This window comes from Mesoplodon mirus (assembly GCF_964341445.2).
Source record: "Mesoplodon mirus genome assembly, chromosome: 11".
NCBI classification, from domain to species: Eukaryota; Metazoa; Chordata; class Mammalia; order Artiodactyla; family Ziphiidae; genus Mesoplodon; species Mesoplodon mirus.
Genome location: NC_138987.1, coordinates 36,217,511 through 36,242,323, shown reverse-complemented (window position 1 = coordinate 36,242,323; position 24,813 = coordinate 36,217,511). Strand labels below are relative to the sequence as shown.

The following is a 24,813-nucleotide window of genomic DNA, read 5'->3' as shown; positions in this document are numbered from 1 at the left end:
GTTTTGTTTTTGTTTTTGTTTTTTGCATATATCCTACTTGGTGTTATCTGAGTTTCCTGGATCTGTGTTTTGGTGTCTGACATTAATTTGGGAAATTTTCCAGTCATTTTTTGCTTCAAATATTCCTTCTGTTCTTTTCTCTCTTTCTTCTACTTCTGGTATTTCTATTATGCATATGTTACACTTTTTAAGAGTTGTCCCATAGTTCTTGAATATTCTGTTCTGTTTTGGGGGGTTTTTTTTCAGTCTTTTTTTTTTCTCTTTGCTTTTCTGTTTTGGATGTTTCGATTGTCATTTCCTCAAACTCAGAGATTCTTTCCTCAGCCGTGTCTAGTCAACTAATGAGCCCGTCAAAGGCATCCTTCTGTTTTGTTACAGAGTTTTTGATCTCTAGCATTTTTTTTCAAAGATTTTTTTGATGTGGACCATTTTAAAGGTCTTTATTGAATTTGCTACAATATTGCTTCTGTTTTATGTTCTTGTTTTTTTGGCCACGAGGCATGTGGGATCTTAACTCCCCAACCAGGAATCGAACCACAGCCCCTGCATTGAAAGGCAAAGTCTTAACCACTGGACCGCCAGGGAAATCCCCTCTAGCAACCACTGGACCGCCAGGGAAATCCCCTCTAGCATTTGTTTTGGACCCTTTCTTAGAATGTTCATCTTTCTGTTTACATTATCCTTCTGTTCTTGTATGTTTTCTGCTTTTTCTGTGAAAGCCCTTAGAATATAAATCATAATTTAAAAAAATTCCTGGTCTGATAAGTCCAACATTTCTGCCGTGTCTGACTCTGGTTCTGATGCTTGTTTATGCTCTTCAAACTGTGCCTTTTGCCTTTTAATACGCCTTGTAATTTTTTGTTGAAAGGTAGATATGACGTACTGGGTAAAAGGAACTGCAGTAAATAGGCCTTCAGTAATGTGGTGGTAGGTGTGAGGGTTGGGGGGGGAGTGTTCTGTAGTCCTATGGTTGGGTCTCAGTCTTTTGATGAACCTTCAGTACCTCCGGACTGGACTTCACCATTGCTTCTCAGTTTTTTCCCCCCTCTTGGGTGGGACAAGATAGCTAAATGGTGCTAGAATTGGGTATTTCCCCTCCCCCAGGTGGGTTAGGCTCTGGTAAATTATTGTCTCCTGAGGGAAGACAAAATGCTATATGGGATATTTAAGAATGGTTACATTTCCTCTGCACTTCCACGTGGGGTCATTAGCTGGAGCAGAACAGCAGTGGCTCTCTTTATCAGAGCATGAGGTCTCCAGGTCGCCACAGTCCCCACCACTCCCTGATGCTCCTGATATGGAGGCAAAGTGTTGGTTGCCACATGGTCTTACGCTCGGCTGGCTTCACTCATTTATGTTACTATGTCTCCAAACACAATGAGAGAGACACAGACTAGAAGAGAACCCAAGTCGTTTGTTGGCAGTGCAGTTCTGTAGATTGGGAGGACCTTCTCTGTGGGTTCTCACTTGGCCTGATCTTCAGTCCACCATGCTCCCTGGCCCTCCTTCTCTCCCATCCCTTCTCTCTGCTTCTTCGGTCTGTCTTAACCCTGCTCCTTTACCTCCTGCCAGTTCACTCCACCTAAACCTCCTCACCCCTTCCTACCTGGCGTCTTGCTCTCCACCAAGTTCCTCTGGCCCAGGGTCCTGAACCTGGTGGTCTGCCTCCACAGTTTTTAGCTTTACCCTCACCTCAGCTTTTCCAGTACTGACTTTTGGGCCAGTTTAGCTCTTGAGTCAACAATCTTTTTCTTTTATTAAAAAAAATTTAAATAGCAAGGTAATGCATGCTTATTCTAAAGTATTCAGGTATCTACAAGTATGTAAGTAAACAGTGAAAGTCACTTTCCCTCCCAGCCCTAGATCCCTCCCTAGAAGTAACCATTGCTAGTTATGTGGTGTATATCCTTCCAGAACTTTAAAAAAATACATTAGAAATATACAATATAGACATTTAGGGTTACTGTTTTCTTTTAGGGTTATTGTATCCTTCCAGAACTTTAAAAAAATACATTAGAAATATACAATAGGGCTTCCCTGGTGGCGCAGTGGTTGAGAGTCCGCCTGCTGATGCAGGGGACACGGGTTCATGCCCTGGTCCGGGAAGATCCCACATGCCACAGAGCGGCTGGGCCCGTGAGCCATGGCCGCTGGGCCTGCGCGTCCAGAGCCTGTGCTCCGCAACGAGAGAGGCCACAACAGTGAGAGGCCCGCGCACCACAAAAAAAAAAAAAAAGAAATATACAATATAGACATTTAGGGTTATTGTTTTCTTTTTTAATGTAATCAGCATCATACCATAAATATTGTTTTGGAAGCCGCTTTTATTTATTTATTTATTTATTTTTAGCATAAATACCTCTTGGAGATTTTTCAAAGTCAGTGCTGTTGACTGATCCCATTCTTTTTGTAGCTGCATAATATTCGAAAAGTTGGATATGGCATAATTAATTTAACTATTCCCTATCAATAAGTATTTCAGTGCTATTTTCATCATAGTGGACATGTGAATATTTTTGTACATGTATCTTGGGACTCATCTGCAAATATTTCTGCAAGCTAGAGCCCTAGAAGTGAAATTTAAAATTTTGGTAAATATAGTCAAGTTGCTTTTCACAGAAGTAAAGGCATTCTTCACTGAAGTGGAAAGGACACCATGAGCTTCTGTTTCCCCTACCCCACTGTCGAACACATTCTAGAATTGAGTTGTAAATAAAAGCAAAATAGACACACACACTATTTGGAATGATTCCATGTAAAAAGCCTTATATCTCTGTATGTGTTCATGAGGGTATAGCACCAGAGGCACAAAATAAGACTGTCAGAGTTTAGATTCCTGCTGCTTTACTGTTTTCTCACACTGTGACATTAGGTAAACTATTTAACCTTTATGAGTCTCAGTTTCCTGTAAAATAGTGATAACATTAATAATATACCTGCATCATAGATGTATTATCTCTGAAAGAACTGGACGAGTTAAGACTCCTGAAAATCCTTAGATCAGTGCCTGGCTCACAAGAAGGACATTATCTATGTATAAATGTGTAGGGGAGAAGTCTGGAAGGATGCATATCAGATGGAGTCAGTTCTGGAAGGGGAGTGGGATGGAAGGGGGTAAACTGTTTTTACTCTGACTACTTCTGTAATGTTTGGGTATTTTACAACAAGAATGTATTTATATGTCAGTTCTGTGGTCTTTTAAATGATAACTTTAGAAGCAGGAAAATGAATGAGATTATCCTCCCAGTAGCAGGATCTGGTGGCTTTTCAAGGCTGCCCAGCATCAGCACAGCTCCTCGGTGTTCTTCACTGCCACTCAGCACCAGGACAGGGCTGGCAGGAGCAATCGTGGATCCTCATGTGACCTGGAGGAAGCATCTTTCCTGCTCCTCTGCGCAGGCAGCTGGTCAGACTGGCAGATGCTGGCTGCCTATTGCCACCAGAGCCCACCCCTGGGCTACCCTGCCCAACCTCTGCTGGCTGCAGTGTGCCCTGCCCTTTATACGTCAGGCCTTGACTGCATGGCTGCTTTTCCCACATCAGCACCTATAGCCAGACTCCATGCTGCCCTACCACATGGCACCTAGCATGTACCTGGTGCATAAGAAGTGTTTAATAGCTATACAAGCAAATGAGTGAGCCGCCTCCTTCTGAGACCCAGACACCCCCGCCCCCGCCGACTTCCCCCACAGCCATGTCCTATTTCTATTCCTTCTCCCATGCCCTAAATGTGGGTTCCCCCCCAGACTTTGGCCATGAACTTGCCTAGCTCTTCTTTCCAGTCTCCTTCCTTTGGGAGCTTGTTCACCCACTGTCACAGCTTCACCATTCACTCCAGCAGTAGGTGTGTTCCTTCCTCTCCCGATAGGCCACTGCCTCGGGAAAGGCCTTCCCTGCACCCTCAGCCCAAGACCAGTGTAGGTGCCCCTTTGGGGCGCCCTTCTGGCATCCTGTCCCTCCCCACAGCAGCACCGATGACCTCGTAATCACCGGCTTCTCCCTGCTAGTCTCTGAGCCCTCGGAGGGCAGAGACGGGCTTCACTGCTCACGGCTGCATCTTCTCTTGGACACCGGCCCAGCACCTGACTTTTAGTAGGTGCTCAGGGAAGATTCGTGGAATGAATGATATGTTTGCAAATTCTATCTTCTCACCTGTATTTCAGTCTCATATTCCCAGCTACCTAGAGCAGTGATACCTAAACCTAGCTGATCATTAGACTCCCCTGGGAGCTTTTTAAAAACTAAAAGTGAAAAGAGCCAGGCACAGGCCTGTGAGCTGTGTATGCTCTCATCTGAATAGGTACAGAATATCTCTAGAAAGCTGTGCAAGAAACTAAGGGTCTTGGGTGAGCAGTAGGAAGGAGACTTTTTACCATATTTGATTTTGTACCATGTAAAATATTTATTGTTTTTTAAATTTAAATAGAGAACAACTCAGGGGCCACAATAAATAAACAATTCAGAACCCGATAAGGAATGATGTTTATTCCAGATTCTAATGAATCTGTATATCTGAATACTTCTGCAGCAAGGCTGGTCATCAGCCAGGTTTGGGAGCTGCCTTCCCAGGGAACAAACAGCCCCACCTGTAGGTCCTTCTGTCGTCTCAAATGCAAACTCAGGTCTCATCATTCTTGCCCTAAAACTTGATTTTCCTCCAGCGTTCAACTATCTTTTCTGTGCAAATCTTGTCCATCCTTCCGGGCCCTGACAATATCAGCTACAGTGACATCCTGGCAGGTATCAAAGACATGGCTGTATTGACACACACCCATCCGATTCATTCATCCATCATGCCTTCTCTAGTGTACTTAATTGGAGTGACAGTGTTGATGCATAGGCTTAGCAGTGTGACCCCTTCCCTGACACGCACACACACCTGCGCACATTCCAGTACCTTTAGCTCATCTTGCAGGCCAGGGCTGCCAGTTTAGGAGAAAGGTGGGGGAAGGCTGGAGGGGCATTTCACAGTTTATCAAGCGAAGGAGAGATGCCTCATCCCTTGTATTCCCAACACTCGTGCCCCGCCACTTCTGGTCACTCCTCTGCCCATACCGATCTTACTCCTTTGAATCCTAAACATAGCAGTTTAGGACTTAATTGTTCCACGTATGTTGATTTGGTTCTCTGAATAGACTGTAAATTCCTTGAGGGTGGTGAAGACATAATCATACTTTAACTTTGTTTCCCAAGCTCAACGCTGGGCTGGTTGACAATCAGTACAATTTGCTGGGTCACTGACATTCATTTTCCTTTCCTCCCTTTTTGGCAGGACTGGGGGTAAGAGGAGTCAGAGATTAAGAGAAATCTCTTGAGAGGTCAGGGGTATGATGATTAATAATAATAATAGTTACCCTTTATTGAGCAGCTCCTATCTGAAAGCCTCTGTGCTAGTGTTTTAAAGCATATTAAATTCTTTATATCTTATCCTTATAAGAGCACTGGGAGGCAGGTATTATTATCCCCCTTTACAGAGGTCAAACAGTAGCTTGTAACCTGTGGAGCCATGATCAGAACCCTGTTCCCAATCCTGTATTCCTCAGGAGCGTAGCCAGGAGGAGGGGCAGGTGAGAGAGCGTGGGGGTGGGGGACATATCGGTGGTGACACTCAGGGGGATGAGGTCAGTGACACAGATGGCCACCAAGGCCCTACCACCTAGTGGGAGACAGCAAGGCCCTGCCATGAACTTTGTTCCATGCCTTTTGCACACCAGCAGGAGAAATGGCCTACTCCCTGACCCCTGCCCTCCTCTAAGATTTGCACTAACCCCTAAAACCCCATTTCTTTTTTGGTTTTTGAAGGCAACTGAGAAATATGAGATGGAGAAGAAGGCTTTAAAAGGAAAGAGAAGTCGCAGCAGCTTGGGAGACAGAAGCAAAACTCCTTTCTTATAACCTTGATGGCGTTTTTGTGGGGTTTGGTTTTTTTAGTATCTAAAATGTAACTGAGTACGAGTCTGGAGTTTCAGATGAGGATATTTTTAGCCTCTTCTGAAAGAGCCTTTAATCTGACTTCTTGGCATAGGGCAAGGAAGCAGGGAGGGACAACACCATTTCCAGACGACCTGTAATGGGATACACTGCACCAGGTGCTTTCATACGTATCCCCCTGTTAAAGGTTCCTCACGCCCCCTACCTGTGAGGCAGGTGCTGTAGAAAGTGTTTTATAGATGAGAGAATAGGCTTGGGGGTAAGGGAACAACTTGCCGAAAGCCACACAGCTTGTCCGCGCCAGGTCCTGGATTCTCCCCAGCCTGACTTCAAAGCCCACGTTTTATCTACTCCTCCTGGCTGCTTCTCTGGCTCAAGCAGTCTAATCAAATGAGGGGAATCTTAGTAAGTCAGCAACCCAGGTGAGATCTAGGGAGACTAATAGTGTGCGTGTCATCTGACTGCTCAGGTTGAATGAAAAATCACAGGTATGATTACCACACAGCAGTGGACAGAGCCCGTGGTTACTCACATCCTATTTCTCTTCTTCCCTACTTTGCAGAAAAGAGCGAAAGAAAATCTCAGTGTATTTGCAAAGGCTCAGAATCCAAGATTGTCAAATCTTTCATTATCAAAAGGGTAAGGGATCTATTGCTAGGTCTGTTTCTGCTGGGCACAGACTAGATTTTATTCCCAGGGAGGGGACTGGGTGGTGATTACACAGGAAAATGGCAGAGTTCCCTTTTTAGAGAATCTTAAAGTATTTTAATAATGCTGGAATTTCTCATAACGCCTCAAAAAGGTAGAATGAGGAGTGTTCTAGAGGTCATTTGTCTGTTTATTTTTAGAACTCAGAAGATGTTTGCCCTTAGAAACAATGAGTTCAGATTCAGTTCACACAGCCACGGTGCTGCGCAGCTCCGCGGGGCCCATTCCCACAGCAGTGCTGGTTTTGTCGGTCACTGCAGATAGCCCGGGACGCTGGCAGTCAGGAACAGTCAGAGGACGTGTCCAGCATCAGGCAGCTTTTCGGTGGCGGAGCCCTGCTTCCCTCTCAGATCCTCGGACCTGCGGCCAGGCTCTCTCTGCTGCCTCTGCAACCACAGCCTGGCCCCGCCATACAGCCGCCCCAGTTAAGATCCTCCTAAGCTGGCTCTTTAACTACCCAGCTCGTGTGTATTCAAACCTTGAAATGCTGGGGGAACACGTTATCCTTTTTTCACTTTTTAGCCACACAGCATAAAGCCCGATTTGCATTGAAACTGTAATACTACCCATGATGGTGGCTGAGCACATTTAAATGTCCTGTCCAAGGCAGGACAGCTAGTAAGTGGGGGAGCTGACATCTGACTCAGAGTCAAAGCAGTTAATCACTGAGTTCTTCCATTGGCAAGGCCACAGCCCAGTTAGAGAGGAATTCAGTCCCTCAGAGTGTTTCCAGTAGGTGCCTTTGGGGGTGGTAATAGGTTTCCTCTTTCTACTTTTCTGTATTTTTACATTTTTTATAGTCATATTTTATTTTTATTCTAAAAATCCATTTAATGTATATGTTAAGAACCATAGGGATAGTTGTATCCTTTGATCTAATAGTGCCATTTTGAGAAATTCATACTAAATAAATAACCCCAAAGGGGTGAACCGTATGCTCCAAGTTACTAATAAATAATATTAATTTGAAGTGATCGGTGAGTAGTTAAATTAAAGCAATCTTGTTAACAAGATATATTATTTTAAATGATAAATTTGAAAACAGTGTAACAATGTGAAAAATCTAAAGTTAAGTGGATAAAGCAGGACATAAAAGTGTGTGTGTAGGGCTTCCCTGGTGGGGCGGTGGTTGAGAGTCCGCCTGCCGATGCAGGGGACACGGGTTCGTGCCCCGGTCCGGGAAGATCCCACATGCCGCGGAGTGGCTGGGCCCGTGAGCCATGGCCGCTGAGCCTGCGCGTCCAGAGCCTGTGCTCCGCAACGGGAGAGGCCACAACAGTGAGAGGCCCGTGTACCGCAAAAAAAAAAAAAAAAAAAAAAAAAGGGTGTGTGTACATATACGTATTCTAAAATGATTGAAGTAACATACATATTTGTATACATGTGCTCAAAGCCAGAAAGGGAAAGTGGAAATAATGTATATAGGTGTTTGGTAAGGGGTGCTGGGATCATGAACGCACTCTATAAAACACTCTGTCTATAAGGTTGTTATATTGTCTCCGTGATAAAAAGGAGCAGATACTGTATTGTTTTAAACTGTCAAAATGATGGACCCCATTTTCGTATTCTGCTTTTTTCTTCAGAAAACAGCAGACAAAAATTTGCTGGCAGAGCTGTACCAGTATCCACAGTTTGACGACTCTAAGCCAAACAACCTTCCAAATGGGGTGGACTTCTGTGACATGGTGGGCAATGTGATCCAGGCTGAGAGAAACCCCCTTAGGGGCAAGGTGAGGAAAGAGAGCGGCAGCCCCTCTGTGATATCCAGCCAGCCTCACACCAACCTGCACGGCAGACACAGCGGTCCCAGTTTTACACACCAGGAAACCAAGAGTGGTGGCAATTAAGTTGCTGAGGGCCACACAGTTTGCAAGTGACTGAGCTGAGATTAGACGCCAGGCCCACGCTTCCTCCAAAACCTTCATCCTTTCTCCCAGACCTCTGGTCTCCCAACTACCTGTTCTGATCATGTATCCTATTAGCACAACATTTTGAGTTCACAGCCTCATGATATATGTTTCTTTATAAATGATATATGTGTTCTGTTGTCAGTCATGATGTTGTATATTGGTAAATTTCATTTCTTTTTTTTCTTAATTAGACATTAGTTAGAATATTTACTTCCCATACCCTGTGGTACCCCTTGGGGTGAGTCACGCACTTGGAGAGCAGTTCACACTGGGTTCCTTAGGAAGGAAGGAAGGAAGGGAGAATTCGAAGGCCCTGAAGAACCTGTGTGCATGTGAAACAACGCTGGCCACTCAGGAGCTGGGGGATAGTTGTGAGGAGGGGTGGAGAGGGGAGGAGGCCCAGAAAATGGTCTCAGCAGCCTTACAGCTGTGCCTCATCGCCCTTCACGATGGCACAACTCCAGGGTCCCCAAAGAAGCTACGACATTGTATCCTCAGCTCCTAACTAGTCACCCCTACCCCCATTCTTGGGACCCAGCTTTTCAGTCTCTTCTATCTGTACTTCTCACTGCTGCTTCAAACCACACCCCCATCTCTCCCTCTTTCTTCCTCTCCCTGCCCACCCCCATCTCCTCCTCCCTCTCTCCCTCTCCCTTCTCTGCCTTGTTCTCCCCCTCTTCATGATTTTTCCCTGCTACCCTCTCTCTGGCTGTGTCTCTACCTCTGTTCCATCTTGCATTCAGACTTCCTAAGAGCAATGATCTGTTTAGGCCAGTCACCGCCCAGTATGACAATGGTGTCTGCTGGATTTCCAGTGCCGGGCTCTGGCATGGACTGCAGTCAGTAAGCTGCCTTTCACCAGGTGCTGGTCCCCAGGGCAGGCAGTGGTCACCCTGGGAGCAGGTACCTGATCCCCTGCTTTCTTTATCAGAGAGGTGGAGGAGCAGCAGGCCCTCAGAGCATCACATTCTCTCCAGGACAATGTAAAAAGATGTTCCCCACATGGTTTCTGTGATAGCAAGGAACTGGAGGGCAGTACATCTATGGTGGTTAAGTAGCTCTCTGGGCTCCAGTTTCTTCTCCTATAAAATAGGGATAACAGGGCTTCCCTGGTGGTGCAATGGTTGAGAGTCCGCCTGCCGATGCAGGGGACACGGGTTCGTGCCCCAGTCTGGGAAGATCCCACATGCCGTGGAGCGGCTGGGCCCATGAGCCATGGCCGTTGAGCCTGCGCATCCGGAGCCTGTGCTCTGCAATGGGAGAGGCCACAACAGTGAGAGGCCCATGTACCGCAAAAAAAAAAAAAAAAAAAAAAAAGGGATAACAATAGTCTCTACCTTGAAGTATTATTGTAAAATTAAATAAGATAATATACATAAGCACACTTAGCACACTGCTTAGTAAGTCCTAATTGCTCAAAAAATGGTAGTTTTTATTATCAATGTTATTAGAAAAGTTTAATGGTCAATAATAGAAGGACAGTACAGTCATTTTTGGTTTATACATGATGGACTACTTAGCCACTACAATGAATATTTATGAAGAGTGTATTTTAACATGCTATGCTATGTTGTTAAATGAAAAACATCGGTATATAAAACGCAGTACAATGTTACATAAGCACACACAGGAAAATCTGGGGTGAAACCATACATAGCTATCACTAGCATTCTCTGAGCAATAAGATTGTAGTTTTTAAAAAAATTTTTATTGAAATATAGTTTATTTACAATGTTGTGTTAGTTTCAGGTGTACTCGATTATAGTTTTTTCTTCTTCCTTTTTCTATAATTTAAAAATGGAAGAAAGACCTTTGGAAATGGATGGTGTGTTTCACAGATCCACCATTCCTGTGAGACCTTCCAGCCATCTTTGCTGCCCCTGATAGGCCCACTGGCCCAGCCACATGTGCTCTTGCTCCATTTGCTGTGTGGGTGGCCCCCAGGACAGTGACTACTATGCTACTTAATGTCCCATTTTTCAGGTCCCCTGGGGAACATTTTCCTTAGACCTTAATCCCAAGAAAAACTGTGCATCTACTGGAATGTTTTTAGTCTTATAACTGATGCTGGTTCCTGCTTTTCTTTGGCTCCCAGGAAACCCAAGGCAGATTTGTGCCCTGCCTTTAAAAGGACCCTCTTCCATCCTGCTCAGGGGCCATCCCAAACTTTTACTTGCCTCCTCCTGGGATTCCTTCTCTCAAATATCTGTTTACCTGTGAACACCTTCAGGGCAGGGACTGTCCATCAACTTCCCAAGCACCTAGGTGCTCGATAAATATCTGTTGAAGAGCTGAAATGAAATCTTTTTGAAAGGAAGCAGGAGTGTGAATAAATAAACAATAAAGAACTAGCACACTCTTAACAAGTGTTGCCTAAGTGCCTGACACTGTTCTAAGTGAGTATGTATGCTTTGTGTGTGTCACTCATTCATTTAACCCTCATAGCAGTCCTGGAGGTAGGGACTGTCGTCATCATGATCTCCATTTCCCAGATGAGGAAATTGAGCACAGACAGTTTCAGTAACATTGCTCAGGGTCACGCGGCTAATAAGTTTAAGAGCTGGATTAGAATCCAGGCAGTGCGGTTATCAGAGTCTGTGCTCTCCACCTCTCTGACGATACTGCCTCTCTAAGGAAACGTGAGGAATGGCAGAAAAGACAAAGCCAAGAGCAGGGCTCAGAGAGCTCCTTGCTAACTAGGGTGGCTTGTGTATCAATGCACCATGACCTCAGCTTCTGTAGGCTTGAAGGGAGTGCCAAGGAGTCTTTCCCTTTGTATCCAGGATGGGAGCAAGAGAGAGATCTCTGCTCCTCCTAATGGTAAGAGGAGAGGCAGCCTTACCATGTCTCTGGGGCCAGGCTGCCTGCTTTTGAGCCTCCCAGGCTGTGTAAGCTTAGGCAAGAATCCTAACCTTTCGATCCTCATTTGTCTCTTCTATAAATTGGGGATAACAGTTCCATCATCCAGCACCAACCGCAGAGATAGATGATGAAAAATAAAGTGAGATAAAGAATGAATGGCATAGCTCAGTGCCTGATACATGGCAAGCATTCAACAAATGTTACATATTATTGTGGTAGCAGCTTTTGAGTCAGGGAAGGTTCAAGACCCAGTTTAGGACAATGAAGCCTGAATTTTCTGCCTCTCTGAGTTCACTGATAATTCTGTTCTAATTTTAGAACACCATATGCTTACTGCTAATTCAGCAGGATTTCATGGTCCAGTGATTTGCATCTGTATAATATCTATGTTTGTTGATACTGATTATTATTGAATGAACACAGATGACAGCATGGAGCAACTGCCTAGAGTTATGGGTTCCGATCCTGGCTCTGCCACTTGCTGGCTGTGTTGCTTTGGGCAAGAGACTTCAGCAATATGTTTATTTATTTTGGCCGTGCCACGTGGCTTGCAGGATCTTAGTTCCCCCACCAGGGATCAAACCCGTGCCCTCAACAGTGAAAACGCAGAGTCCTAACCTCTGGACCTCCAGGGAATTCCTGTGACTTCATCAGTTTAGTCCTCAGTTTCCTCATCTGTGAAATGGAGATAATAACACATGCCTTGTATGATTATTATAGGGGTTAAATGAGAACATGTAAAAACACCTGGCAAGGTAAATAGTTGGCACTCACTGCAAGGTTAGGTGGTTTTTTTTTTTTAAGTTGACCCCAAAGTGTGTTGACTCCAAAGATGTCTGGCGGGGAGGTGGCATGATTAATGACAATAACAAGCCATGGAACATAGGCGGAAAAGCAGGTTTTGAGTGGAGATGATTATGAATCTGGCTGTGGCTCCAGGTAAATTTCAAAGAATAAATAAGTAAATAAACAATAACAATAGCAATAATCATGTGAATTTTGTTTCTTTTCAGGTCTTTCTGTTCAGATAGAGAATTAGAGCAGTTTCTCTCTTCTCCTTCTGTAAGAGCCATGTGGCTGGATAGCTTCTGGTGGATCTTTCATGAAAGGTACCAGGTAAATGCAAATCCCATGGCTTCTCTCCCTCACTTACGTTATTTTTCTGCGGCACAAACCCCAGCCTCTTTAACATGGGCTGTAAGCCCTTCTGATTCCACGGACCACCCCGGCAGCCTCATCTATCACACCCTATCCCTTCCCCACCCATGCCTCGTCCATACACTCTGGGCTGTAAACATTGCACTACGTCCTGCTGCTCCCCAGAGCATTAAGAACTGGTCCGTGTCACATGGCTGGTCAATGGCAGGGCAGAGAGTAAAGTCAGGACCTCCTGGCCCAGAGTTTGGGTGCTTTCCTCAACATTCTACCTCTCTGTATGTGTTTTATAGATCCTATAAAACAAATCAGTATAGTATTTCATAAATAATATGAGATTAAATACCTTGAGAATAAGATTCCTAAAAATGAGAGAAATACTTAGTTAAGATTCCCAGTCCTTGGCAGCTTCAACAAGGGGCTCTAGTAATTCCTTCTCTGTTTTTATTCCTGGTAGCCACAGAAGGAAGTCCAGAGCAAGCTGTTTGACCGGATAGCCCAGCACTATGCCTTTCTTTTGTCTCGTGAATCCAGGTCCCACTACGAAGAGGCTCTCTTAAAAGTGAGCATCAATCGCTGTTTAGGAAAAAAATCACATTGGATAGCTATCAATGCTAGTGCCAAGTTAATGCCCTTAATGTGCTTTCCATAAGGGAATAATTAGTAGTTGTGATGTATTCATATACTGGCTTGTAATGCAGCAGTTACCAAAAATAAGGTAGATCTATATATACTGATAGGGAAGATGTAATGATGTATTTCAAGTGAAAAACAAAACTCCATGTTAGAAAAATTATATGTATATGTATGTGTGCCTATGAGTAGAAAAAAAAGTCTGGAAAAATATTTACCAAACTCATAGCAATGCTTATTATCTCCAGGGAATAAGGTTATAAGAAGCTTCCTTTTATATTTTACTTATTTCTATAGTATTTAAATAAGCATGAGATTTTAAAATTATGAATATACATATGTACTTTTTGTATATGTGTGTATGTACATGTATACTAAAAGGGTTGCTAGAAGAAAATATAAGTGAATATTTACATGATTTGGGCATGAGGAAGGACTTTCTAAATATGACCCCAAGGGATTAACCATAAGAAGAAGACTGATTTAACTATATAAATTATTTAAATTGCTACAGTCAAAGTTAAAAGGCAAATGAGAAACTATGCAAAAAATACTGGTAACATATATGCCACACAACATAAAGAAGTCTTACAAATCAATAAGAAAAATGGACCAATGGACAAAGTACATAAACCAGAAATTCACCAGGGAAGAAATAAAAATGGGAGAAAAAGTTCACCTTTGACAATAATCAAGGGAATTCCCTAGTGGTCCAGTGGTTAGGACTCTGCGCTTCCACTGCAGTGGGCGCAGGTTCTATCCCTGGTCGGGGAGCTAAGATCCCGCGTGCTGTGTGGTGCGGCCCCCCCCAAAAAAAATAATAATTGAAAATACAAATTAAAACAATCCTTTGGTACATCTTTTTACCTGCTAGATTGCATAGATTAAAAAATGTAATTCCCAGTGTTATGAAGGACATAGGGAAATGGCACTCAGACAGCCTGAGTGGGAAGTGAATTGGTACAGACGGGCTGAAAGGCACTTACACTAGTTAAGTGTCTGCTTAACAAGTTGCTTAGGCTTTCTGTGTCTCAGTTTCATCACCCATAAAATGAGGATAATAATGCCTCTCTCATTGAGTTGTCCTGAGTATTAAATGAGATGATGTTTGTAAGGCATCTGACATATCACCCAGCACACGATAAGCCCCCAATATATAATAGCTGCTATTATTACTCTTATTATACCATCTTCTGGAAGTCATATTTGAATATATAGTAAAAGCTGCTTTCATTTATGCATTCAACAAATTTTTTTATGCATTCAACAAATTTTCGATTGCTTAATATGTGCCAGACACTGAGCTAGCTTAATAAATAAATACAATTATTCTGCATAATTTGTAATGCAAAGTCCTAGAAACAAGACAATATGCACAGATGCTGAATGTTTAAGTAAATTTTGATATGGTCACTCAGCACAATATTATGAAGGTCACTACTGGAAAAAAAAAAAATCCCAAAGAGTTTATAGTAACCCGGGGAAGTATTTATGTTATGATGTTGAATTAATAAAGCCAGATATAAATGTATAATTTGACCTTAACCATAGTTAAAAAGCATCAACAGTAGCACTTATGCACAGAAAAGGAAAAAAAAAACAAAACAGGAAGTAGGACTTAATATTACCTCTGGGAGACAGCAAGATGGGTATGTCAAATGTACTTTGTCATCTTCTGCGCTAATCTTTGGCCAGGTTGTAGAAGGGGCTGAGGCACAGACCGCATGCAGAGGAGCTGGGGGAGGGGGGTTTGCTGGCCAACGTAGCATGGTGCTTGAGGAGTGGTCCCCAAGTAGGGTAAGGGGTCCACCGAGATGTGGGGCAGCTGCAGATAGAAAGTGCTTCCCTCGTGAACAGGAAGGCAGCACGGTGTCAGGTAGAGTGTTTTATCATAGGTCCTTTCTGAAGTCAGGGGCTCTTTTCTGGGTGTGGAAATGTCCAGAATATTGCCTGAGCTCTGCTTGCCCCCCAGAGGTTGCCATCACTTCTGAGTAAAGCCCTGTACACCAGCTTCTGCTGCTGCTTCCCTCAGTCCTGGTTCAGCACTCACGAATTCAAGTCTGACATCTGTAACACGATGAGCCTGTGGATTTCAGGTGAGAGGTAGCTACTTTCTCCTGGGGAAAGCAATTCCAGAAACACGTCTTCCACCCGAGCCCAGGTAGGTTCCTGTTTGCCATCACACCTCTTCATCGAGGCAGTTGTTCTTTTCTCTCCTTGACAATAAAGAAAGTAAAGTGTGTGGTTAGAGCCCGAGGATTCTGCTCCCTCCAACAGTTCTGAGACATTCCTAGTCCCCTTTCGTCCCCACCTGCATCGGCAGGGAGCAGGTTTCGGCACAGCCCTGTTAGTTAACAATGTGCTGTAGGCCGATGGACCCAGGAGCCCAAAAGCAGTGTGCTGGCTGGATAATCCCACCTTCCACCCCCACTGTGACCCCACTTGACCCAACTGCCGTCCCCCTCGCCCTGCAGCACACACAGTGCCAGCTTGATGTTTGCTTGTCGATTACTTTTCAGTCTCCTTCCTCACATCCCCATCTCAACCCAGACATCCTCTAAGGTCGTTGAAAGCTGAGAGGTTCCCTGTGTACTAGGTACTGTGCTAAGTAAGCACCTTTCACATTTCCTACTGTGTTGAGGGTCTCCGAGATCAATTCCACATTAGGAGATTTGGTAGAACTCACAGGTCTCAGCATACAGCTTATTTATGGCTAAGATTTATTATTGCGATGTAGTAAGGGTACACAGCCAGATCATAAGGGGAAAGACAGGGTTTGGAGGAATTCACTTGCAGCCCTCCTCCTCCCGTGAGGAGTTATACAGAGCCCCTCATCCCACTGCAGTGAACACATGGCAGCATGTGTGTGATGTTTCTGCCCAGAAGCCCATTAGAGAAACAGCGCCCAAGGGTTTTACTGCGGGCTGGGCATGGAGGCACCTCTGTCTATCATGTACCAAAGTTCTAGGGAAGCAGATGTTTAGCCTCAGCTACATTGTTATATAAACAGTCTAGGCGCAGTGAGTCACTCATCAGCTAGGGAATAAAATTTCCCCCAGCTTTATTGAGATATAATTGACATAGGACACTATGGAAGTTTAAGGCGTACAGTATGATAATTTGATACACGTATATATTGTGAAGTTTTTACCACAAGCAGGGGAGTTAACACATCCTTCACCTCACATAATCCCCATCATGTTGTTGTTGTTTTATGATGAACATTTAAGATTTACTCTTAGGACTTCCCTGGTGGCACAGTGGTTAAGAATCCGCCTGCCAATGCAGGGCACAAGGGTTCGAGCCCTGGTCCAGGAAGATCCCACATGCCGCAGAGCAGCTAAGCCCGTGCACCACAACTACTGAGCCCGCATGCCACAACTACTGAAGCCCATGCACCTAGAGCCCGTGCTCCACAACAAGAGAAGCCCCCGCTCACCACAACTAGAGAAAGCCCGCGTGCAGCAACAAAGGCTCAACACAGGCAAAAATAAATAACTAAAATAGATACACGAAAAAAAATAAATAAATAAAAAGATTTACTCTCAGAGCAACTTTCAAGTGTACAATACAGTGTTATTCACTGTAGTCACCGTGCTGTCCATTACATCCCTGGAACTTGTTCCTTCTGTAACTGCAAGTTTGTACCCTTTGCCCCGCATCTCCTGATTTTCCCCACCTCCAGCCCCTGGCAACCACTGTTCTACTCTCTGCTTGTATGAGTTTGGCTGTTTTAGATTACACACACATAAGTGAGATCATACAGTACTTGTCTTTCTCTCTGAGACTTATTTCACTTAGCAAAATGTCCTCAGGGCCCATCCATATTGTCACAAACGGCAGGATTTCCTTCCTTTTTATTGCTGAATAAATGTTCTATTGTGTATATATGCCATAGTTTCTTTACCCATTCATTTGTGAGTGGACGGTTAGGTTGTTTCCAGGTCTTGGCTATTGTGAATAATGCTACAGTGAACATGAGAGTGCAGATATCGCTTTGAGATAGTGATTTCATTTCCTTTGGCTGTATAGCCAGAAGTGAGATTCCTGGATCATATGGTACTTCTATTTTTAATTTTCTGAGGAACTTCTATACTGCTTCCATAGTGGCTGTTCCAACTTACATTCCTATCAACAGTACACAAGAGTTTCCTTTTTTCTCACAACCTCGCCAGCATTTGTCGTCTCTTGTCTTTTTGACAATAGCCGTTTTAATAGATGAGAGGTGATAATCTTATTCTGGTTTTGATTTGCATTTCCCTGATGATTAGTGATGTTGAGCACCTTTTCATGTACTTGTTGGTCATTTGTATGTCTTCTTTGGAAAAATGTCTCTTCAGATCCTTTCTCTTTTTCTAATTGGACTGTTTGGGTTTCTTTGCTACTGAGTTGTATAAGTTCCTTACAGACTTTGAATATTATCCCCTTATTAGACATATGGTTTGCAAATATTTTCTCCCATTCTGTAGGTTGCCTTTCCATTTTGTTGTTTCTTTTGCTGTGCAGAAGCTTTTTAGTTAAATGTAGTCCCACTTGTTTATTTTTGCTTTTGTTTCTCGTGCTTTTGGTATCATACTCTCCCAAATCACTGCTGAGACCAATGTCAGGGAGCTTTTTGCCTGGGTTTTATCCTAGGAGTTTTATGATTTCAGGTCCATTTAAGTCCTTAATCCATTTTGAGTTGTGAATGGTGTAAGGGGTGTCCAGTTTCATTCTTTTGCATGAGTATCCAGTTTTCCCAACACCATTTATTAAAGAGAGTATCCTTTGCCCATTGAGTATTCTTGGCTCCTTTGTTAAATATTCGTTGATCATATATGCATGGGTTTATTTCTGAGCTCTCAATTCTGTTTCATTGATCTGTTTTTCTGCTAGTACTATATTGTTTTTTGTGGGTTTTTTTTTTTTTTTGCGGTATGCGGGCCTCTCACCGTTGTGGCCTCTCCCGTTGCGGAGCACAGGCTCCGGACGCGCAGGCTCAACGGCCATGGCTCATGGGCCCAGCCGCTCCGCGGCATGTGGGATCTTCCTGGACCGGGGCACGAACCCGTGTCCCCTGCATCGGCAGGCGGACTCTCAACCAATACGCCACCAGGGAAGCCCTGGTAGTACTATATTGTTTTGCTTTTCATAGCTTTGAAATATGTTTATTTATCTTTGTAAATTTATTTATTTATTTTTGGCTGCATTGGGTCTTCGTTGCTGCGTGCAGGCTTTCTCTAGGTGCAGCGAGCGGGAGCTACTCTTCGTTGCGGTCCACGGGCTTCTCATTGCCGTGGTTTCTCTGGTTGCGGAGCATGGGCTTTAGGTGCACAGGCTTCAGTAGCTGTGGCATGCGGGCTCAATAGTTGTGGCTCACGGGTTTAGCTGCTCTGCAGCATGTGGGATCTTCCCGGACCAGAGCTCAAACCCATGTCCCCTGCGTTGGCAGGCGGCTTCTTAACCACTGTGCCACCAGGGAAGTCCCTGTAATATAGTTTAAAAACAGGGAGTGTGTTGCCTCCAGCTTTGTCCTTTTTCAAGATTGCTTTGGGTATTTAGAGTCTTTTGTGGATCCATACAGATTTTAGAATTGTTTTCTATTTCTGTGAAAAATATCATTGGAACTTTGATAGAGATTACATTGAATCTGTAGATGATTTGGGTAGAATGGGCATTTTAACAATATTAGTTCTTCTGATCCATGAACATGAGATATTTTTCCATTTATTTGTGTCTTCAGTTTCTTTCATCAGTGTCTTAGAATTTTCAGTGTATAGATCTTTTAATTCCTTGGTTCTAAGTTTACTCCTAAGTATTTTATTGTTTTTGATGTTATTGTAAATGGGGCTGTTTTATTTATTTCTTTTTCAGATAATTCACCGTTAGTGTATAAAAACACAACTGATTTTGGTATGTTGATTTTATATCCTGGAATTTTACTGAATTCATTTATTAGTTCTGCCAGTTTTTGGTGGAATCTTTAGGGTTTTCTATATATAATTTCATGTCATCAGCAAACAGAGACAGTTTTACTTCTTCTTTTCCAATCTGGACACCTTTTATTTCTTTTTCTTGCCTAATTGCTCCAGCAAGGACTTATAGTACTATGTTGAGTATGAGTGGTGAGAGTGGGCACCCTTGTCTTGTTCTTTTTCTTTAAATAAATTTATTTATTTTATTTATTTATTTTTGGCTGCATTGGGTCTTTGTTGTGGTGCGCAGGCTTCTCATTGCGGTGGCTTCTTTTGTTGCAGAGCACGGGCTCTAGGTGCACGGGCTCAGTAGTTGTGGCACGTGGGCTCAGTAGTTGTGGCTTGCGGGCTCTAGAGCACAGGCTCAGTAGTTGTGGTGCATGGGCTTAGTTGCTCTGTGGCATGTGGGATCTTCCCGGGCCAGGGCTTGAACCTGTGTCCCCTGCATTGACAGGCAGATTCTTAACCACTGAGCCACCAGGGAAGCCCAGCAAAGTGTAGTAGTATGTTGAACAAACATTTACTAAGTGCCTATTTATTGTGTGCCAGGTCCAGTACTAAGCCCTGGAGGTACAAAGATGAATCAGACCCAGCCCCTGCCTTCCAGGCAGAGGAGATAGACAGGAAAACAGATAATTACTATGCCTTCACATCTGTGTAGCGTGTCACAGGTTCACATGTCTGTGGTGTGATTTCATCCTCACACTTACACTGTCAGGAGGGCAGGGTGGGTATCACATCTCCATTTTCCAGATGAAGAAACCAAAGTCTCATAGAGAGGAAGCGGCTCACTCAAGGCTACAAGGCCAGTACTGGGGGGAGGGAGGAGGGATAATGCTGGAAGCCCAGCCTCCCCGGGACCAGCAGGGGCATCTCAGAGACCTCTGTCTTCCATTTTCTGCCTCCCTTTCTCTTTTGCAGAAGTTTTCACGATCACTCTTGACTCCCTCTTAGGTATATATCCTTGCCCACACAGCTATAATAGCTGGGACTACTCAAAACTGGATCCAGAGAGATTCCGGAGAGAAGAATTAATGTTGCAGAGAAAAAGACTGCTGAAGGGTAAGGTGCCAGCTAGGGACTTCCGTCCCCTCTGTCCCCTGCCACACCCAGCTACCATCTAGTCTGGGCTGGGAGGGGCCCTAATACTGAAATCCTCTGGCCTGGTTCTCTCTCACATACCCCAAACTAGCCTCCAAAATGACTGAAATGTTAATGCTTAGCAACTGTAGAGTCAACACACCAGAAGTGCTGGGATGTGTGGGAATTTTAAAATAGTAGATGTCAGTTATTCAGTATCTACCATGTGCCAGGCACCAGGTATCCTTTTTATATACATATAAATTTATTTATTTTATTTTTTTATTTTTGGCTGCATTGGGTCTTTGTTCCTGCGTGTGGGCTTTCTCTAGTTGCAGCGAACGGGGCCACTCTTCGTTGCAGTGCGTGGGCTTCTCATTGCGGTGGCTTCTCTTGTTGCGGAGCACGGGCTCTAGGTGCACGGGCTTCAGTAGTTGTGGCACATGGGCTCAGTAGTTGTGGCTGGTGGGCTCTAGAACGCAGGCTCAGTAGTTGTGGCGCACGGGCTTAGTTGCTCTGCAGCATGTGGGATCTTCCCAGACCAGGGCTCGAACCCATGTCCCCTGCACTGGCAGGCGGATTCCTAACCACTGCACCACCAGGGAAGTCCCTCCCATCTTCTTGAAATGCCTTTTTCTCTTCGCTTCTACGTTGCCAGACTTTTTCAAGGATCTTCCTTCCCGACTGGCTCCCTGGCTCATCAGTCAGCTCTAGCCTGGCTCCTTCCCCTTCTATCTATATATTCTTCCCGGGTGGTCTCATCTGGTCTGGTGGCTTTAAATACCACACATATGCCAGTAACACCCAAATCTCCCTCCACACCCTGGCCTCGCTCAGGACTTAGGCAGGTCTGTCCAGCTGCCCTGTTGGCCTCCCTGGGAGTCTCTCAACTTAGCAAGGGGAGGGAAGAGCACTGATTCCCAGCCCCGGCGTCACTCCTCTCCGGCTCGTGGCAGTAGCCTCTTCCTAGGCTCCTTTCCTTCACTCTTAGCCCCAGCCCAGTCGCCACACAGCGACCAGAGTGACCTTTGACAGACAGACACCAGACGAGGTTGTTCCCTGCTCAAACCTCAGCAGCTTCTCCCGTGCCCTTCAAATGAACTCCAGACCGCTTAGCCTGACCTGAACTGCCCTGCAGAATCCAGCCACCATCTCTCTCTCTCCAGCCGCCTCACTTCCATTCCCTCACTTCACTTCCTTCTGCCTCTGGGACGCTCCAGGCCTGTGCCCAGTTGCGTCACTCGCTGTCACCTTTGCCTGGAACGTGCTTTCCTCAGGGTCCCTGAGGGAAGGACTGGCTCCTTCTTGTCCTTCAGATTCCAATTTTCTGTCATTGCCTTAGTGGCGTCCCTGGCTCCCCGGCCACTCTCTGTCATCACATTGACTATTATGATTCCCCGTACAGTGCTTTTCACGCTCTGCTATTCTTCCTGCAGGATTTATATGTTGTTTAGTATCTGTCTCCCCTTATTTGAATGTAAACTCCATGAGAACAAGACCTCTTTTCCTTTATCCCTGTTCTATCTCGAGCTCCTAGAATAGACCATGTACAAAGAAGACACTCAACAAGTATCTCTTGACTTCACAAAGGAAGTCATCTATGTAAACTCTCCACCCTGTGCTTAGTGTATAATGGTTCTCTGTAAATGTCAGCCTCCAAAAGTATAGACAAAACAGGCACTGTGGAGGGACAACTGTCACTCCCAGACCGAGATCAAAATATTATTCAGTGTTTTTGCACTGCCTGTCACAACCGTGTCAAACACATGTATTTTCTTGTACTGGAATATGTAGAATCTTCTGACAGTTATTTCAGAAACCCAGCTAAGAGAGTCAGTTTTCTTCCCCAGAAATAGAAATAATCAAAAGCTTTCCAGCCTTAAAAGCAGCTGAAGTTTTACTGGGCAAACCAGGATGGAGGGAGTCATCAAATTCCTCGTGCGGGCAGATCCTCTCTCTTCTTTTTAGCAAACATGCTTTCCCATCTGCTCAAGGAAATAGTTGGCTGTGTTCAAAATGTGCTTTTCAATGGTAGCAATCTGTCTGGGAGTCCACAGCTCGGGGGAATGAATGGCAGTCATTTTAAGTCTCTGACCTGTGGTTTGCCCTTCTCCCACTTCGTGTTGGAAATTTGCACAGTGGGAATGAAAAAGCATCTAACTGTATATCTGACTTCTGCCATGAGGCTCAGCTATAAATAAGGGCTCCTACCTATTAGAGACCGGGTCATTCGTTCATCTAATAAAATGAGAAAATTGTCAAATAAGACCTTTGTGAGGAGGAATCCTCCTCAGAGTTCTTATTTGCAAACAAGGGAATCTACTCCAGCTACTTTAAACAGGAAGAATGTATTAAAGGGTATTAGTGGTGCATGGCTCCCCAGGATGGGCCAGTGCTTTGGTTTCAAATGCCATGCCGCCAAGAATGATGCCCAAACCATACACCCCTGCAAAGGTACACTGATGTGCGCCGACCGATGGTAGTGGGGTCTGATGCTCAAAACTGCACTCTGCTTTCCTTGAAAAGCCAGTTGCCCCTGTCAACAGTCTCTCCAAAAGCTAGAGTCTCATTGGTTCCCCACTTCCTCACATTGCTCCTTTCCATCTTGAGGTCTCAGGCAGGTGAGTTGCCTCTGAGGGCTAGAGCCTAGGTAAAATGTCTGCACCCAGCCACAGAAGAAGCTGGGAGAGCAGCTTAAGTCTTTCACTATGGGGCCTGGGTCTCATGAACATGGAGAACATGTGACAAATAACACCCCCAGAAAGTGCCATTTGAGCTGAGAACCAAAGGATGAGAGGGAGTCAGCCATTAGAAGAGTGAATGAAAGAATCTTCCAGGAAAAGGGAACAGCATGTGCAAAGGCCCTGAGGCAAAAAAAAAAAAAAAGGGAATTGAGATATTCAGGGAACAGAGAGAAGGCCAGTGACGCTGTAGCCCAGTGTGTGTGTGTGGAAGAGGGGCAGGAGTCGAGGCTGGAGAAGTAGCAGGGGCTGGATCCTGCAGAGTTGGGTGGGTCATAGTAAGAAGTATGGATGTAATTTCAGTGCTGTGGGAATCCATTGAAATAAGGGGATGACGTGATCTGATTTCTATTTTTTAAAAGCTCAGTGTCTTCTGAATATGGAGAATATAATTGAGAGGGGGACAGGAGACCAGTTAGGAGGCTTTTGCAGTTGTCTAAGGAAGAGGCAGTGACAGCAGGAGGCAAGAAGCAGAGAGATCTGGAAGGTGTTTTGGAGATGGATATTTCAGCACTTGCTAATGGATTGGCTTTGGGAGTGGGGAGGAGGGGGGAAAATGGGAGGAGTCAAGGATGCATCCCAGTGTATGGCTTAAGCAGCTGAAGGTGTGTGGGGTTTGTGAGATGAAAAGTGAAGGGTCAGGGGTGGGGGAAAGCTATCAAGTTCAGTTTTGAACTTGTTAACTTTAAGATGCCTGTGCAAATGGACATGTCAAGTAGGTAGTTAAACATGCAAGGCTAGACCAGAGGAGAGGCCAGGGTTAGAGAAAAAACAATTTCTACCCAAGTTTCATGTATTTGTGACAAAATATGGGGACTACGAGTGAGTGACCACCGTGGAGCCATAGGCAAAGGCAGAAAGACATACTAGGCTTGGTTCCAGAAGAGCTGAATTTTCCCACCTATCAGTTATATAGCTTTGAGCAAATCTGAACCTCTCTGTTCTTATTTGCAAAATGGGCATCATGACTGGTATTAATTATTATAGATTCAATCTAGGTTTAGGAGATGTCCCATAAATTGTTGTCTAGCCATGTCCTGTCAGAATGTGTGCTCATTTTAACCAGAATTTTCCCAAGTTCCAGAGCATGGGTACATAAGGGTCATTTAACAATCATGATCCAAATTCCTGCAGCTCATTCCCATACCTACTAATACCAGATCTGCAAAGCCCACTTCCCTTGCAGACATTCCAGGGCATCCCCAGATTGAATCTCACGTCGGCTCGAAAGCAGGTTTCCCTGCTGCTCTGACCCATCACAGCTAAGCCCTCAGTGTGCAGAATCTGAGCGGCAGGGTGACATGGGGTGGAATGGTTCCATCTCCTCTGTGCCATGGTAGGAAGGGGGTCCCAGAGGAGTCTTAGTTTACCCCCCAGCCCAGCAATAGTCACCTTGCCTCATATACTCAGAGGGCGGTTGCTGGTCACAACACAAGAGAGTGGGTGGGAAAGGACTTTGGAGAAAGTCCACCACGTGCAGACTTTCTTTGCGTATATCCTCCTAGTCCATACAACACCCCTGCACGGTAGGTAATTATTATCTTTACTTGACAAAGGGAGAAATAGACTCACACTGGTGAAAACTTGCCCCAGGCCACACGGCTGACTTCAGATGACGTCAGGATGCTGTCATTCTGAGCTCTTTCTGCATCATCATGCTGCCTCTCCAACAAATACGAGGGTCTAATAACTTTAGCCAAGCCCATCTCCTTGCATCTATTCTCTGCTCCACGACAGATCGCTCTGAGGCCTGTTAAGAATGAGCATGATGCTTCACTGTGCCCCGGGAGTGTCTTTTCTCTAACAAATCTGAGTAACCACTTCAACACTATACAAATC

General features: G+C 44.6%; 1 protein-coding gene across 1 annotated transcript in view; it reads left to right on the top strand.

Annotated features, from left to right (window-relative positions):
* Window positions 1-24,813, top strand: part of FAM227A (family with sequence similarity 227 member A) — a gene marked incomplete at its 5' end in the record, with an annotated part of 79,190 nt that overhangs the window by 12,006 nt on the left and 42,371 nt on the right. The window contains 5 exons of the mRNA XM_082635297.1: window positions 8,223-8,369; window positions 12,426-12,527; window positions 13,024-13,128; window positions 15,172-15,295; window positions 20,108-20,215. Of these exons, the coding sequence (XP_082491423.1) occupies window positions 8,223-8,369; window positions 12,426-12,527; window positions 13,024-13,128; window positions 15,172-15,295; window positions 20,108-20,215 (586 nt within the window). The remainder of the gene's footprint in view (window positions 1-8,222; window positions 8,370-12,425; window positions 12,528-13,023; window positions 13,129-15,171; window positions 15,296-20,107; window positions 20,216-24,813) is intronic.